Genomic DNA, 19310 nt, shown 5'->3' with positions numbered 1-19310 from the left:
ACAAATCAGCCAGGCCCACCATCAGAACTGAATCAAATCAGCCAGGCCCACCATCAGAACTGAAACAAATCAGCCAGGCCCACCATCAGAACTGAATCAAATCAGCCAGGTCCACCATCAGAACTGAAACAAATCAGCCAGGCCCACCATCAGAACTGAAACAAATCAGCCAGGTCCACCATCAGAACTCAAACAAATCAGCCAGGTCCACCAAAAACAACTGAAAAATCAATGTGTCTCCCCGACAATTGTCAAAGATATCAGTCACCCCCCAAGAGACAAAGTACAATTTCAATCCTGAAACAGTCAACCACACACTTCCTCTGAAAGAAATGACAAACAAACCATTAGAAACCTTTTGTTGACAAACATGTCACTCTTTGGATCTGTATTGCTGTTCAAAGGCTGTTTCAATGTAAAGCAGGCCATGCTCCTGTTTCTGAACAGTGGACTGGGTACAGCATAATCTGTAACACTATCCGTGCTGTCAAATGAAACCAAGGCTTTTTTCATCGGTCGCTTTCGTTGTAGCAAACTTCAGTTACATCCAAAATGGCACACCATTACCTATATATTGCACTCCTTTTCACCAGGGCTTTGTTCCAAAGTAGTGCACTATATGGGGAATAGGGTGCTACAGTATTTCGGACAATCCCTCATTCCCTGTGATGTCCTCCTGCCTCTCTTCCACAGCAACAGAGGCTCAGTGCTAACAGATGCTCAGTGTTAGCCCTCATTCTGCCACAGCAACAGAGGCTCAGTGTTAACAGAGGCTCAGTGCTAACAGATGCTCAGTGCTAGCCCTCATTCTGCCACAGCAACAGAGGCTCAGTGTTAACAGATGCTCAGTGCTAGCCCTCATTCTGCCACAGCAACAGAGGCTCAGTGCTAACAGATGCTCAGTGCTAGCCCTCATTCTGCCACAGCAACAGAGGCTCAGTGTTAACAGAGGCTCAGTGCTAACAGATGCTCAGTGCTAACAGATGCTCAGTACTAACCCATATAGTTTATCATCTCGTAGACACATACACCCCCCTACGGATTTATTTGGGCAGTGAAACTAAAACGTTTAATTTGGCATTTTGGATTTTATATGAACCGACTGCCCAGAATGTCATCTTTTAACTGAGGGTATTTTCATACATATTTTCATACAAATCTGTTTAACCATTTACAATTGAAAGCACTTTATGTATCTAGTCCCCTCCATTTGAAGGTGTCATAAGTATTTAGATAAATGCACTTATACATGACATGACCAAAAGTATGTGCTTGTCGAACATCTCATTCCAAAATCATGGGCATTAATATGGAGTTGGTCCTCCCCTTTGCTGCTCAGCCTCCACTCTTCTGGGAAAGCTTTCTACTAGATGTTGGAACTTTGGGGAGGTCAAGCACTGATGTTGGGCGATTAGGCCTGGCTCGCAGTCGGCGTTCCATTTAATCCCAAAGGTGTTCACATGGGGTTGAAGTGCACGGGGGCATTGTCATGATGAGACAGGAAACGGCCTTCCCAAACTGTTTCCACAAAGTTGGAAGCACAGAATCATCTAGAATCTCACTGTATGCAAGGGGCCCAAACCATGAAAAACAGCCTCCGACCGTTATTCCTCCTCCACCAAACTTTACAGTTGTCACTAAGCATTGGGGCAGGTTTCGTTCTCCTGGCATCCGCCAAACCCAGATTCGTCCGTCGGACTGCCAGATGGTGAAGCGTAATTCATCACTCCAGAGAACTTGTTTCCACTGCTCCAGAGTTCAATGGTGGCGAGCTTTACACCACTCCAGCCGACGCTTGGCATTGCGCATGGTGATCTTAGGCTTGTGTGCGGCTGCTTGGCCATGGAAACACATTTCACAAACAGTTCTTGTGCTGACGTTGCTTTCCAAAGGCAGTTTCGTACTCGGTAGAAAGTGTTGCAACCGAGGACAGGTGATTTTTACACGTTACTCGCTTCGGCACTCGGCAGTTCCGTTCAGTGAGCTTGTGTAGCCTACCACTTCGTGGCTGAGCCGTTGTTGCTCCTAGACGTTTCCACTTCACAATACCAGCACTTACAGTTGACCGGGGAGCAGCTCTAGCAGGGCAGAAATTTGACGAACTGACTTGTTGGAAAGATGGCATCCTATGACGGTGCCACGTTGAAAGTCACTGAGCTCTTCAGTACGGGCCATTCTACTGCCAATGTTTGTCAATGGAGATTGCATGTCTGTGTGCTCGATTTATACACCTGTCATCAATGGGAGTGGCTGAAATAGCCGAATCCACTCATTTAAATGGGTGTCCACATACTTTTGTATATACGGTGCCTTCAGAGAGTATTCAGACCCTTTGACTATGTAAATAAGGTATTTCATTTTTTTATTTTCTAATACATTTGCAAACATTTCTAAAAACCTGTTTTTGGTTTTGTCATTATGGGGTATTGTGATGTCATTATGGGGTATTGTGATGTCATTATGGCGTATTGTGATGTCATTATGGGGTATTGTGATGTCATTATGGGGTAGTGTGTGTAGATTAATGAGAAGGGAAAAAAACATATTTAATCCGTTTTAGAATAAGGCTGTAAAATGGCAAAATGTTATATACAGTATCAGCTTCACTCTCAGTGAAGTAAATAGTACTGCTAGGATATAAAGTTAATTTCTTTGCCATATGTTTTGCAGTATTACTTGAGTGCCTTGTTGCAAACAGGTTGTATGCTTTATGTTTTTTGACGATCAGGGTCGATCAGGGTTGTTTTGTCCTCTATGGTGACGACTAGGGTTGTTTTGTCCTCTATGGTGACGACCAGGGTTGTTTTGTCCTCTATGGTGACGACCAGGGTTGTTTTGTCCTCTATGGTGACGACCAGGGTTGTTTTGTCCTCTATGGTGACGACTAGGGTTGTTTTGTCCTCTATGGTGACGACCAGGGTTGTTTTGTCCTCTATGGTGACGACCAGGGTTGTTTGGTCCTCAATGGTGACGACCAGGTTTTTTTGTCCTCTATGGTGACGACCAGGGTTGTTTTGTCCTCTATGGTGACGACCAGGGTTGTTTTGTCCTCTATGGTGACGACCAGGGTTGTTTTGTCCTCTATGGTGACGACCAGGGTTGTTTTGTCCTCTATGGTGACGACCAGGGTTGTTTTGTCCTCAATGGTGACGATCAGGGTTGTTTTGTCCTCAATGGTGACGATCAGGGTTGTTTTGTCCTCTATGGTGACGACCAGGGTTGTTTTGTCCTCTATGGTGACGACCAGGGTTGTTTTGTCCTCTATGGTGACGACCAGGGTTGTTTGTCCTCTATGGTGACGACCAGGGTTGTTTTGTCCTCTATGGTGACGACCAGGGTTGTTTTGTCCTCTATGGTGACGACCAGGGTTGTTTTGTCCTCTATGGTGACGACCAGGGTTGTTTTGTCCTCTATGGTGACGACCAGGGTTGTTTTGTCCTCTATGGTGACGACCAGGGTTGTTTTGTCCTCTATGGTGACGACCAGGGTTGTTTTGTCCTCTATGGTGACGACCAGGGTTGCTTTGTCCTCTATGGTGACGACCAGGGTTGTTTTGCCCATAGAAGTAGAAAGACTAGATAATGACTAGATTCTATTTCTATGTTCTTACCCTGGTTGGCTAATCCTAGTTGATGTTCACTATGACTTAACCTAGTTAAATAAAGGTTAAATAAAATAGATAAATGAGTGACAACAGAGAGAGTGATATGGGGGGTTGTTCCACTGTCACGTGATGTGTCCGCTGTGAATACTACAGTCTGTAATTAACACTTGGAATAATTAACCACATGCCGTGCTTCATAGAGCTCTGTCAAACCTTGCCCTACTTCATTACAATGTGAACCTGAATCACATCTGAATCTGAATCAAACCTGAATCAAACAGAAATCTGAATCTGAATCTGAACCACACGGAATTCTGATTCTGAATCTGAACCACATAGAATTCTGAATCTGAATCTTAACCACACGGAATTCTGAATCTGAATCTGAACCACACAGAATTCTGAATCTGAATCTGAACCACATAGAATTCTGAATCTGAATCTTAACCACACAGAATTCTGAATCTGAATCTGAACCACACAGAATTCTGAATCTGAATCTAGCTGAATACTGCCTATAATTAAGAGACACTGTGATCTAGTCAATTATATTCTGTTCTCCATAAAGCTCTGTCAAAATTCACTACTGAGGTCCTGTCTTGCTCACACTGAAATGTATGGCTTATTGACTTTCACAATTAAATATATAGCTTTCAATGAAATATGTGGCTCTCACACTGAAATGTATGGCAGCTCTGAATGGTTTCCGGTGGTTGGGATTTTAGACAACGGTCCGAGTTAATAAGAGTTATGTGAAACTCATTTTAGAATAAAACAAAAACTTGAGGACGAGATGCTACGCATTTCACTCTGTTTAATGATATTCACCACTCTCACCAATCAACTTGTCTTCCCTGTCTACCACACAACAAGAGCCAGTCAGGCATAAACAATCAATCAACAACTGCAATCTGAACGGTTACTCAATTAATAATCAACTGTATTTCTGATCTTAACGGTGTTGTGTATTCTGGACCTGTAATAACTCGTACTTTTATAGTGAGTGATAAAATCCATTGTTAGACTTGTCATGAGCATGTATGATCTTTTATAATGTCTTATAATCATCTAATAATCATCCTGACTATACCAGCCATTTTCACTCAATTCAAATGTTGATACAGTAACTTACAAGCCTCATTAAAATTAGTATATGATTTCATACATACTTACAGCAAGATATAATGCATTATACCAGCAGACTTTACTTACAACGAGTTATAATGCATTATACCAGCAGGCTTTACTTACAGCAAGTTATAATGCATTATACCAGCAGGCTTTACTTACAGCAAGTTATAATGCATTATACCAGCAGACTTTACTTACAACAAGTTATAATGCATTATACCAGCAGGCTTTACTTACAACAAGTTATAATGCATTATACCAGCAGGCTTTACTTACAACAAGTTATAATGCATTATACCAGCAGGCTTTACATACAACAAGTTATAATGCATTATACCAGCAGGCTTTACATACAACAAGTTATAATGCATTATACCAGCAGGCTTTACATACAACAAGTTATAATGCATTATACCAGCAGGCTTTACTTACAACAAGTTATAATGCATTATACCAGCAGGCTTTACTTACAACAAGTTATAATGCATTATACCAGCAGGCTTTACTTAAAACAAGTTATAATGCATTATACCAGCAGGCTTTACTTACAACAAGTTATAATGCATTATACCAGCAGGCTTTACTTACAACAAGTTATAATGCATTATACCAGCAGGCCTAACTTACAAGTTATAATGCTTCAAATAAAATATGACCAAAATGTTTTAGGGTGCAAACTCGTTTCACTATCACCACCATGGAGGACCATAGGACCAGGCCAGATGGAAGCCTGCCCGTAATAACAGGTCCAAGAACCTCATCTTGCCAACCGTGGAGCAGCAAACTGTGTACTATGTCAGTCTGGAGGTCTGCCATCAGATACTGCCAACTGCTGCTGGTGCTAAAGATCTGGTTTACTTAACATGCTGACCTGACCTATTTAACCCACACAGCCAATATCCACCCAGCCAGGTATTCTAACCCACACAGCCAGTATCCACCCAGCCAGGTATTCTAACCAACACAGCCAGTATCCACCCAGCCAGGTATTCTAACCCACACAGCCAGTATCCACCCAGCCAGGTATTCTAACCCACACAGCCAGTATCCACCCAGCCAGGTATTCTAACCAACACTGCCAGTATCCACCCAGCCAGGTATTCTAACCCACACAGCCAATATCCACCCAGCCAGGTATTCTAACCCACACAGCCAATATCCACCCAGCCAGGTATTCTAACCCACACTAACTGCCAGTATCCACCCAGCCAGGTATTCTAACCCACACTAACTGCCAGTATCCACCCAGCCAGGTATTCTAACCCACACTAACTGCCAGTATCCACCCAGCCAGGTATTCTAACCCACACTAACTGCCAGTATCCACCCAGCCAGGTATTCTAACCAACACAGCCAGTCTCCAACCAGCCAGGTATTCTAACCAACACAGCCAGTATCCACCCAGCCAGGTATTCTAACCAACACTGCCAGTATCCACCCAGCCAGGTATACTAACCAACACAGCCAGTATCCACCCAGCCAGGTATACTAACCAACACAGCCAGTATCCACCCAGCCAGGTATACTAACCAACACAGCCAGTATCCACCCAGCCAGGTATTCGAACCCACACTAACTGCCAGTATCCACCCAGCCAGGTATTCTAACCCACACTAACTGCCAATATCCACCCATACAGGTATTCTAACCCACACAGCCAATATCCACCCAGCCAGGTATTCTAACCAACACTAACTGCCAATATCCACCCAGCCAGGTATTCTAACCCACACTAACTGCCAGTATACACCCAGCCAGGTATTCTAACCCACACTAACTGCCAGTATCCACCCAGCCAGGTATTCTAACCCACACTAACTGCCAGTATCCACCCAGCCAGGTATTCTAACCCACACTAACTGCCAGTATCCACCCAGCCAGGTATTCTAACCCACACTAACTGCCAGTATCCACCCAGCCAGGTATTCTAACCCACACTAACTGCCAGTATCCACCCAGCCAGGTATTCTAACCCACACTAACTGCCAGTATCCACCCAGCCAGGTATTCTAACCAACACAGCCAGTATCCACCCAGCCAGGTATTCTAACCCACACTAACTGCCAGTATCCACCCAGCCAGGTATTATAACCCACACTAACTGCCAGTATCCACCCAGCCAGGTATTCTAACCCACACTAACTGCCAGTATCCACCCAGCCAGGTATTCTAACCCACACTAACTGCCAGTATCCACCCAGCCAGGTATTCTAACCCACACTAACTGCCAGTATCCACCCAGCCAGGTATTCTAACCCACACTAACTGCCAGTATCCACCCAGCCAGGTATTCTAACCAACACAGCCAGTATCCACCCAGCCAGGTATTCTAACCCACACTAACTGCCAATATCCACCCAGCCAGGTATTCTAACCCACACTAACTGCCAGTATCCACCCAGCCAGGTATTCTAACCCACACTAACTGCCAGTATCCACCCAGCCAGGTATTCTAACCCACACTAACTGCCAATATCCACCCAGCCAGGTATTCTAACCAACACTGCCAATATCCACCCAGCCAGGTATTCTAACCAACACAGCCAATATCCACCCAGCCAGGTATTCTAACCAACACAGCCAGTATCCACCCAGCCAGGTATTCTAACCCACACTAACTGCCAGTATCCACCCAGCCAGGTATTCGAACCCACACTAACTGCCAATATCCACCCAGCCAGGTATTCGAACCCACACTAACTGCCAATATACACCCAGCCAGGTATTCTAACCAACACAGCCAGTATCCACCCAGCCAGGTATTCTAACCCACACTAACTGCCAGTATCCACCCAGCCAGGTATTCTAACCCACACTAACTGCCAGTATCCACCCAGCCAGGTATTCTAACCCACACTAACTGCCAGTATCCACCCAGCCAGGTATTCTAACCAACACAGCCAGTATCCACCCAGCCAGGTATTCTAACCCACACTAACTGCCAGTATCCACCCAGCCAGGTATTCTATAACCCACACTAACTGCCAGTATCCACCCAGCCAGGTATTCTAACCAACACAGCCAGTATCCACCCAGCCAGGTATTCTAACCCACACTAACTGCCAGTATCCACCCAGCCAGGTATTCTAACCAACACAGTCAGTATCCACCCAGCCAGGTATTCTAACCCACACTAACTGCCAGTATCCACCCAGCCAGGTATTCTAACCAACACAGCCAGTATCCACCCAGCCAGGTATTCTAACCCACACTAACTGCCAGTATCCACCCAGCCAGGTATTCTAACCAACACAGCCAGTATCCACCCAGCCAGGTATTCTAACCAACACTAACTGCCAGTATCCACCCAGCCAGGTATTCTAACCCACACTAACTGCCAATATCCACCCAGCCAGGTATTCTAACCAACACAGCCAGTATCCACCCAGCCAGGTATTATAACCCACACTAACTGCCAATATCCACCCAGCCAGGTATTCTAACCCACACTAACTGCCAATATCCACCCAGCCAGGTATTCTAACCCACACTAACTGCCAGTATCCAACCAGCCAGGTATTCTAACCCACACTAACTGCCAGTATCCACCCAGCCAGGTATTCTAACCCACACTAACTGCCAGTATCCACCCAGCCAGGTATTCTAACCAACACTAACTGCCAGTATCCACCCAGCCAGGTATTCTAACCCACACTAACTGCCAGTATCCACCCAGCCAGGTATTCTAACCCACACTAACTGCCAGTATCCACCCAGCCAGGTATTCTAACCCACAATAACTGCCAACGTCCTAGGTATTCTCAAACTGCAAACATCCCATGTATTCTCAAACTGCCAACATCCCAGGTATTCTCACTGTCCACATCCCATGTATTCTCAAACTGCCAACATCCCAGGTATTCTCAAACTGTCCACATCCCATGTATTCTCAAACTGCCAACCTCCCAGGTATTCTCAAACTGCCAACATCCCATGTATTCTCAAACTGCCAACATCCCAGGTATTCTCAAACTGCCAACATCCCAGGTATTCTCAAACTGCCAACATCCCATGTATTCTCAAACTGCCAACATCCCAGGTATTCTCAAACTGCCAACATCCCATGTGTTCTCAAACTGCCAACATCCCAGGTATTCTCAAACTGCCAACATCCCAGGTATTCTGAAACTGCCAACCTCCCAGGTATTCTCAAACTGCCAACATCCCAGGTATTCTCAAACTACCAACCTCCCAGGTATTCTCAAACTGTCCACATCCCACCCAGGTATTCTAGTCTCATGTCCATGAGTAGCTTGGTTGGTGCTGTCTTGCCAACTCCTATGGCCATTGTCACACTCACTAAGTGTGGAAAGCTTTAAGTTCCTCGGCGTACACATCACGGACAAACTGAAATGGTCCACCCACACGGACAGCGTGGTGAAGAAGGCGCAACAGCTCCTCTTCAACCTCAGGAGGCTGAAGAAATTCAGCTTGCACTCACAAACCTTTACAGATGCACAATCGAGAGCATCCTGTCGGGCTGTATCACCGCCTGGTACGGCAGCTGCTCCGCCCATAACCGGAAGGCTCTCCAGAGGGTAGTGAGGTCTGCACAACGCATCACCGGGGGCAAACTACCTGCCCTCCAGGACACCTACACCACCTGATGTCACAGGAAGGCCAAAAAGATCATCAAGGACAACAACCACCCGAGCCACTGCCTGTTCACCCCGCTATCATCCAGAAGGCGAGGTCAGTACAGGTGCATCAAAGCTGGGACCGAGAGACTGAAAAACAGCTTCTATCTCAAGGCCATCAGACTGTTAAACAGCCATCACTAACATTGAGTGGCTGCTGCCAACATACTGACTCAAATCTCTAGCCACTTTAATAACTAAAAATTGGATGTAATAAATGTATCACTAGCCACTTTAAACAATGCCACTTTATATAATGTTTACATAACCTACATTACTCATCTCATATGTATATACTGTACTCTATACCATCTACTGCATCTTGCCTATGCCGTTCGGCCATCGCTCATCCATATATTTATATGTACATATTCCTAATCATTCTTTTACACTTGTGTGTATAAGGTAGTTGTTGTGAAATTGTTAGATTACTTGTTAGATATTAGTGCACGGTCGGAACTAGAAGCACAAGCATTTCGCTACACTCGCATTAACATCTGCTAACCATCTCTACGTATTCCTTCCCTGTGGCTCAGTTGGTAGAGCATGGTGTTTGCAACACCAGGGTTGTGGGTTTGATTCCCACGGGGGGCCAGTACAAAAAAAAATAAAAAAATGCATGAATTGTATGAAATTCACTACTGTAAGTCGCTGTAAGAGCGTCTGCTGAATGACTAAAATGTAAAAAAAAAAAAAAAAAATGTATGTGACAAATTTGATTTTATTTTTAAGACATTCAGTTCTGGCCCCAGGCTAGTCCAGGACGATTCATAGACATTGTTTAACCAAACTAAATACCAACATAAATACAAACATCCCAGGTCAGCTTTTCTCCTGTTCAGGAGGCTCTTGGCACAAACACATGTAGTACCTTTTCACACTATTGTCCCAACCTGAACCGTAGACAAACTGTGTTGTCTTTGATATTTTCTTTTGTCCTTTCCAGCATTGTTCCAGGAACCATGGTGGATGCTTATTAAACAGGTCAGTACAGCTCAGCTCAGCTTGGCACGGTTTGACTCAGCTTAGTAAGAAAGGGTTATGATACTCATGGTGAGATACACTCGGCTTTCTCTGGTTTTTTGGGGGGTTTTTTTTTGCTGACATCATCTGTGTCTAGGGGTGAAAGTAGGCTGGCTAGTAGTTAGGATCCATTGGTCAACATTTATTCCTTCCACCTGACTGTTACAATAACATTCTCCTGCTGTAGAGCTCCCTGGTGAATACCTGGGGAGTGGACTAGCCTACCATCTCAAGGTCACTCTCACACAGACCCTCTCCACATCACATGGCTAGAAGTCCTCTATCAATCACCATATCTGTAAATCTGTCATTCATCATTAACCGCATATCCATCATTAGGCTTAATATCACAATTAGAAAGGAAAATAGAGATTATGGACAGTAGAGAAATATTTATCTTACTCACCCTTGCATATTTAGAAGAGTAGGGGTCTTCAAACAGAGCCCACATGCGTTTCTGCCAACGACCCCATAGCCCCTTTGCCTTTACGTCGGTAGAGTCCCCCTGCGCCAGCCTCCTCGTCATCTCATCTGCCTCATCACCAACCCCGTCCCCCGGATCGGTCACGACCTCCGGGTCCTGATCATCATTACTGGTTAAGTCGAGCAGGGCACCCCCGCCGAAACTATCAAGCGCTTCCTCCGCCTCCCGGTGCTGGCTATAGGTCATCCAGCAGCAAGGCTCCACGTCCGTCTCATCGATGCCCCAGAATGCCAATTCCTCCTCGTAAAGAGGTCCGCAGACATCGGCAGGGCAGTGCAATTTACCAGTTCGGTAATAGTTAAGGATATGAGCGAAAACGGCAGGGTGGCGGTCGAAAAAGAATTCCTCATGTTTGTCGTCCCAGTCGAAGTGACTAGGCGCGTCGGGTTCGGCCAGACAGGATAAACGGGTACCGGGCAGGGTACGTAAGGTACCGCGGTATGTCTGGTGCTTGGTCCCTCCCACGTTTATCACAATGCGATCCTTTTCGTCGCTCAAGCCCATTGCGTCCCTTAGGCATGTCTCCAATAAGTTCCCAGCATCACAACGGCAACTCTATGAGCACAGTGGGAGGGGGGGGGGGGGGGGACGCAACCGGGGTTACCAGGGGAGGAAGAGGGAAGAGATACGGCTAGGCTGCTGATAGTTGCAGGCTATATATCTTAAATAGTGCAGGCCTATAGGACTAATCAGCACATATTCCCACTGATTATACCGGGTGCCCCAATGTTTCCACAACCTGTCATGGAAATCAACCACAAGACCTACAGGAGGGAAAACGTTTAAATCCAAAATGATAGCCAGTGTAGTCAATGGCATGCCATTATTAACAATGGATGGTGGTTTAAATCCACAACAATGGATGGTGGTTTAAATCCACAACAATGGATGGTGGTTTAAATCCACAACAATGGATGGTGGTTTAAATCCAAAAGGTGAAGAAGATAAAAAAAAAAGGGTGTTGTTTATTCTTTCTAATCCGAATCCAACACAAAGACTCACTTCCTAGTTGTGGTGGTTTTTGGTAGAACCAGTTAACGATATTCATAGACAGCACGGTGAATGCGGGTGTGTGACTGCATGCCGTGGTGCTGAAAGGACAGCACCAGTCCCCCCTCTCTCTCTCTCTCTCTCTCTCTCTCTCTCTCTCTCTCTCTCTCTCTCTCTCTCTCTCTCTCTCTCTCTCTCTCTCTCTCTCTCTCTCTCTCCGAGACACTCTGCTTGCTATTTAAGAATGCTATCCTTCCTCTCATGTATCTACTGTCGCTTTACCTTGTCCCCCAAAACGACACATTTAAATCCAGTTTTCCGTTGAACGAAACAGTTGGACAGCAACCGGTAGCTATATCCTACTAGGGCTAGATCAGGCGCCGCGCATTTTCCCGCGCAAGATGTCTGTGACTGTGTTTATCTTCATCGGGGTAAATTGTTGTTTTCCCTATGCATTTTTTTTTTGGGGGGGGGGGGGGGGGGGGGGGGGGGGCGGCGGATCAATGCCTGTGATTCCTTCGTGTTCGAGACTGCAAGGAGAGCGAGTATTCCACGGTGACACCATATGAAGTATGAACACGGAAGGACAAGAGGCAGGAAGGTACGCGCACGTCCTCTGTGTTCTCTGTGTTCTCTGTGTCCTCTGACTGAGCAATGCTCCGCGGTGATGATTCTCTTGAGGATCCTCAGAATTGACTCGAAGAAGAGACGCGGTTGTTCTGGAAACACCGTGGAAGAAGAAGAAGAAGAAGAAGAAGAAGAAGAAGAGGAAGAAGAAGAAGAGGAAGGAAGGAGAGGGAAGGAAGGAGAAAACGCGTGGAGAATGATATGGAGCATGCCCAGTCAGAACCATTGTTTGTTGAATCTGTCTACTGAGTTCATGCATTCACTGATTGTTTAGCTCCATGCAGCCAGGGCACTGCCACCCGTCCCCCTTCCCGTTTCCTTTCACTTCCTCCAGGACATACAGCCTCAGTATTTTTGACCATATGCAGTCAGACAGGCTGACAGTCAATCGGTTTATGAGGGTATGACCCTGAAACCATTTGGCTAAACGCCAAATCCATGCTATATCAAACCCTTGAAATTAATTCCTCCATTTGACAAATGAATAGAGAGACACAGTATCATCGGTATTATATTATCACTGGATGTATGGAAATGTGCAGTGTGTCGACCCTCTTTATACAAAGTGATTTCCTATGAACAAAGACACAGAATGCCAGTGATGCCACAACAGCCTATACATTCAGTTCCCTCTCTCTTCACCATATGGTAGGAGTCATTATGGTGTTGTTATGGGCATTGCCAACAGAGAGCGGTGTTGCCCATGCAGTTCACTGCATGTGCCTCTGTCCTCTTTGTGCCTCTGCAATGATCCATTATGATGACATTACACTATGTCTGCATCCCATATAGAACCCTATTCCCTATTTAGTGGAACCCTATTCCCTATTTAGTGGAACCCTATTCCCTATTTAGTGGAACCCTATTCCCTATTTAATAGAAACCTATTCGCTATTGAATAGAACCCTAATCCCTATCTAGTGGAACCCTATTCCCTATTTAATAGTACCCTATTCACTATTGAATAGAACCCTATTCCCTATTTAGTGGAACCATATTCCCTATTTAATAGAACCCTATTCCCTATTTAGTGAAACCCTATTCCCTATTCAGTGGAACCCTATTCCCTTTTTAATAGAAGCCTATTTGCTATTGAATAGAACCCTATTCACTATTGAATAGAACCATATTCCCTATTTAGTGGAACCCTATTCGCTATTGAATAGAACCCTATTCCCTATTTAATGGAACTCTATTCCCTATTTAGTGGAACCCTATTCACTATTGAATAGAACCATATTCCCTATTTAGTGGAACTCTATTCCCTATTTAGTGGAACCCTATTCACTATTGAATAGAACCATATTCCCTATTTAGTGGAACCCTATTCCCTAATTAGTGGAACCCTATTCCCTATTTAATGGAACTCTATTCCCTAATTAGTGGAACCCTATTCCCTATTTAATGGAACTCTATTCCCTAATTAGTGGAACCCTATTCCCTATTTAATGGAACTCTATTCCCTAATTAGTGGAACCCTATTCCCTATTTAGTGCACTACTTTTGGCCAGGGACCATAGCCTAGATATGTGGGCAAAGTCCCTGTTCTCTTCCTTATCTCATTATTTAGACATTTTGATGTTTAGGTGTAAAATAAATGCGGTGTGTTTGTGTTCTGAATACTAGTTTATAGTGGAAGAATAACAACAACAATAAGCCTGAGCAATAAACAGAATATTGCTCCTCCTAACTCCTGTAGTTTATGAAGATTTATATTTTTTTATTAACTTTTATTTATTTAGTGTTGCCTAATTGAGACCAGGGTCTTTCATTCCCAATGGTGCCTCTGAGTACAAACTTTTTTCTCACAAACAGGAAGAAAAATGAACAGTACAAATTAAACAAGAAGAAAAAAAAAAATATATATAAATAATCACAAGACAAGCCATGCTGTCTTTCATCTGTCCTCTTCTACCTCCCCTCATCACTTGGTGGGCTGTTTCCAGTCTCGGTTTACACAGTCATTAGTAAAAGGAGGAGTTTCTACCCATTCCTTGGGGAACATACCTCGAGATTTCTGGCACAGAATTTGAGTTCTTAGAACGAGAAGAAGCTATAACGGTCCGTCTTCTTAGAATCTCGGGGACACTGGTATCACCGCAGACGTTTAATTTATTCATCTAAATTAACGGACCTGAACAGTCGGTCGTCATGACTGTAGTCGGCTGCAACAAGTGTATCAAATTCATGCTCTTTTTCTTTAATTTCGTTTTCTGGGTGAGTTGAGTCTTTTTTTTTATTTTTTATCTCTTTTATTACGATGCTACTTTAAAGTGATTATCGTCACATTTCTTCTGTCTGTAGTTTTATTTATTGATAAAAAAAAAGTGCGTCTTGAATGTTTTTGCTTATGATGTAACTTTGAATCATTCAGAATTTTTTACGACACCTTTAAATCTATTTCGTCTCTGTAATCAGATAGTATCACCGAGGTACTGAAATGAGCTACTATTCAACACTGTTATGATACAAGCCTATCTTATGATAATCTCACATACTGTTGGTATTGTTTTCAATGGTCCAACTGATGACCGTGTGAAAACTGTAGTGGCTCAATAAAGTAAGCCAGTCCTAGACTGGGAACTATTAGTGATTTATATATACACTAGGTGACTGGTAGGATCCACCGTGTTGAAGCCACCGTGTTGAAGCTACCGTGACTCCATCTTGGCTCTCCCCCACCGTTGTGTTTAAGCCACCAGGACTCCATCTTGGCTCTTCCCCACAATTGTATTGAAGCCACCGTGACTCCATCTTGGCTCTCCCCCACCATTGTATTGAAGCCACCGTGACTCCATCTTGGCTCTCCCCCACCGTGTTGAAGCTACCGTGACTCCATCTTGGCTCTTCCCCACCATTGTATTGAAGCCACCGTGACTCCATCTTGGCTCTCCCCCACCATTGTGTTGAAGCCACCGTGACTCCATCTTGGCTCTCCCCCACCGTGTTGAAGCCACCGTGACTCCATCTTGGCTCTCACCCACCGTGTTGAAGCCACCGTGACTCCATCTTGGCTCTCCCCCACCATTGTGTTGAAGCTACCGTGACTCCATCTTGGCTCTCCCCCACCATTGTGTTGAAGCCACCGTGACTCCATCTTGGCTCTCCCCCACCGTTGTATTGAAGCCACCGTGACTCCTTCTTGGCTCTCCTCCACCGTGTTGAAGCCACCGTGACTCCATCTTGGCTCTCCCCCACCATTGTGTTGAAGCCACCGTGACTCCATCTTGGCTCTCCCCCACCGTTGTATTGAAGCCACCGTGACTCCATCTTGGCTCTCCTCCACCGTAGTATTGAAGCCACCGTGACTCCATCTTGGCTCTCCCCCACAACTGTGTTGAAGCCACCATGACTCCATCTTGGCTCTTCCCCACCATTGTGTTGATGCTACTGTGACTCCATCTTGGCTCTCCCCCACCGTTGTGTTGAAGCCACCGGGACTCCATCTTGGCTCTTCCCCACCGTTGTAAAAAAAATATTTAGGAAGCCATAGAAATGCATTTATTAATGTCTGGCATTTGTTTTTGCCACATGTATTATATTACAGACTCCTTAATGCATACTTTTAAATTATATTATGTGAGCTAAACATAGAAAAAAAATAACAAATATATACAATAATTTTCCTTAAAGTATATATTTTAGAGATGACTAATGTTACTGTCCCCACTACAAAAAAAAACTTTAATACATGTATGTTTGTCCTTGAAACATTTAATTGAAACACTGTATAATTCCATTAATTATTGTGTGTGTGTGTGTGTGTGTGTGTGTGTGTGTGTGTGTGTGTGTTGTGTGTGTGTCTGTCTGTGTGTGTGTGTGTGTGTGTGTGTGTGTGTGTGTGTGTGTGTGTGTGTGTGTGTGTGCGTGTGTGTGTGAGGGGGGCATCAATAGATGAACAATAATACCTACACAGCCAAACTCCCTGGGCCATGGCAGGTTACCCCTGATCAACAGGATCAACAGGATTATTATGATCAACAGGATTATTATGATCAACAGGATTATTATGATCAACAGGATTATTATGATCAACAGGATTATTATGATCAACAGGATCAACAGGATTATTATGATCAACAGGATCAACAGGATTATTATGATCAACAGGATTATTATAATCAACAGGATCAACAGGATTATCATGATCAACAGGATCAACAGGATTATCATGATCACCAGGATCAACAGGATTATCATGATCAACAGGATTATTATGATCAACAGGATTATCATGATCAACACGATCAACAGGATTATCATGATCAACAGGATCAACAGGATCAACAGGATTACTATGATCAACAGGATCAACAGGATTATTATGATCAACAGGATTATTATGATCAACATGTTTACTCAAATCCCCGAGCAGACAAGGTGAAAAATCTGTTCGATGTGCCCTTTGTGCAAGGAACTTGACCCTAATCGCTCGAAGAGTCACCGTTGATAATGTCTGACCCTGGCTGTGACCCCACTCTCCCAGGCTGTCTCGGGGGGGAGTTGGGATTTGCCCCCCCCCCCCCAAAAAAAACACATCTCCAATTCACACGTGATAATAATAATAATGTGAAATAGTAGGAATATAAGCACCCACTACATTATCTTATTACTTTAGTCTGTCCCAGATGGGCGGCGTTTGCACTTTTGGGACTATGCTATTAGTTCCACTGTACCAGACAAGCTCAATCTAGCACAGTGTTAGTATTTGTAATGTGTTTTTCAATACCGTTTGATCCATGACGGGGGGAAAAGGGGCACCAGAGAGGGAGACTGTTTCTCTTTGACATTTCCTTTGTTCCCACACGCTTCCTTGTCAAGCTAACTGCAGTAGCTAGATTCTGTAACTGGTGGTTTGGTAGTGTTTAGACTACAGTCAAATGTAGCATTACTGGTAGTATGTAGGCTAAGTACAAATGTAGCATTACTGGTAGTGTTTAGACTATAGTCAAATGTAGCATTACTGGTAGTATGTAGGCTAAGTTCAAATGTAGCATTACTGGTAGTATGTAGTTTAGGTTCAAATGTAGCATTACTGGTAGTGTTTAGGCTAAGTACAAATGTAGCATTACTGGTAGTGTTTAGGACTATAGTCAAATGTAGCATTACTGGTAGTATGTAGGCTAAGTACAAATGTAGCATTACTGGTAGTGTTTAGACTAAGTACAAATGTAGCATTACTGGTAGTGTTTAGGCTAAGTACAAATGTAGCATTACTGGTAGTGTTTAGACTATAGTCAAATGTAGCATTACTGGTAGTATGTAGGCTAAGTACAAATGTAGCATTACTGGTAGTGTTTAGGCTAAGTACAAATGTAGCATTACTGGTAGTGTTTAGACTATAGTCAAATGTAGCATTACTGGTAGTATGTAGGCTAAGTACAAATGTAGCATTACTGGTAGTGTTTAGGCTAAGTACAAATGTAGCATTAATGGTAGTATGTAGGCTAAGTACAAATGTAGCATTACTGGTAGTGTTTAGACTAAGTACAAATGTAGCATTACTGGTAGTATGTAGGCTAAGTACAAATGTAGCATTAATGGTAGTATGTAGGCTAAGTACAAATGTAGCATTAATGGTAGTGTTTAGACTATAGTCAAATGTAGCATTACTGGTAGTGTTTAGACTATAGTCAAATGTAGCATTACTGGTAGTGTTTAGACTAAGTACAAATGTAGCATTACTGGTAGTGTTTAGACTAAGTACAAATGTAGCATTACTGGTAGTGTTTAGACTATAGTCAAATGTAGCATTACTGGTAGTGTTTAGACTAAGTACAAATGTAGCATTACTGGTAGTGTTTAGACTATAGTCAAATGTAGCATTACTGGTAGTGTTTAGACTAAGTACAAATGTAGCATTACTGGTAGTGTTTAGACTAAGTACAAATGTAGCATTACTGGTAGTGTTTAGACTAAGTACAAATGTAGCATTACTGGTAGCATGTAGTTTAGGTTCAAGTGTAGAATGAATTGGTAGCACATGTCGTCTTTCCAAATATACCACGTTTTTTTTGCCTGTCAGAATCATGTAATTACACATGCATAGCAGTTACTGTTGGGTATGTCTATTGCCGTTACATTTAAGAAACTGTATCATTATGTGAAATCAGCATAAAAGTAATGCAGCATATCCTGGACACGAGTTTCCATGTGATTTACTGTTTCCTCCTTTAGTGTTTTTTTTTTACTGATTAGCTGCATGTTGTGTCAGTCGAAAACACTGACCGGTTTTTATTTTCCTCTAGTCACCCTTTGTCCCATCGAGGATTCAGTTTCCTGCTTCTTGGTTCTAGAACAATGAAGTCCAGGACAGAAATGAGCAACATGTGCTGAAAGGTTTTCACAAACGCTGACAGATTGGAGATGTTGACAATAGTCACAGAATGCTGAACAGTTACCCGGCCGAGACCCCAAAGAGCAAGCTAAATAACAGTGGCAAGGGAAAACTGACTCTCTCTCTCTGTCTCTCTCTCTGTCTCTCTCTCTCTGTCTCTCTGTCTCTCTCTCTCTGTCTCTCTGTCTCTCTCTCTCTGTCTCTCTGTCTCTCTGTCTCTCTCTGTCTCTCTCTCTGTCTCTCTCTGTCTCTCTCTCTCTCTCTGTCTCTCTCTCTGTCTCTCTCTCTCTCTGTCTCTCTGTCTCTCTGTGTCTCTCTCTCTGTCTCTCTCTCTCTGTCTCTCTCTCTCTCTCTCTCTCTCTCTCTCTCTCTGTCTCTCTGTCTCTCTGTCTCTCTGTCTCTCTCTCTCTCTCAAATCAATTCAAAGGGCTTTACTGACATGGGAATTATATGTTTACATTTCCAAAGCAAATGGAA

The 19310-nt window shown here is 43.8% G+C and overlaps 2 protein-coding genes across 3 annotated transcripts in view; one reads left to right on the top strand and one right to left on the bottom strand.

The window, feature by feature from the left end:
* The window catches only part of LOC106593086 (voltage-gated potassium channel KCNC1), an 85436-nt gene extending 73107 nt beyond the window's left edge, over positions 1–12329 (bottom strand). For both annotated transcript variants that reach the window (XM_045688662.2, XM_045688663.2), the window contains exon 1: positions 10802–12329. In XM_045688662.2, the coding sequence (XP_045544618.1) occupies positions 10802–11383 (582 nt within the window). In that variant the 5' untranslated portion in view covers positions 11384–12329. The remainder of the gene's footprint in view (positions 1–10801) is intronic.
* A 2116-nt stretch (positions 12330–14445) lies between these two features.
* Positions 14446–19310, top strand: part of LOC106561812 (CD81 antigen) — a 31835-nt gene continuing 26970 nt past the window's right edge. The window contains exon 1 of the mRNA XM_014126059.3: positions 14446–14713. Within this exon, the coding sequence (XP_013981534.1) occupies positions 14648–14713 (66 nt within the window). The 5' untranslated portion in view covers positions 14446–14647. The remainder of the gene's footprint in view (positions 14714–19310) is intronic.

This window comes from Salmo salar, chromosome 10, assembly GCF_965601325.2.
Source record: "Salmo salar chromosome 10, fSalSal1, whole genome shotgun sequence".
NCBI classification, from domain to species: domain Eukaryota; kingdom Metazoa; phylum Chordata; class Actinopteri; order Salmoniformes; family Salmonidae; genus Salmo; species Salmo salar.
This window is presented reverse-complemented; position numbering and strand designations above follow the sequence as displayed.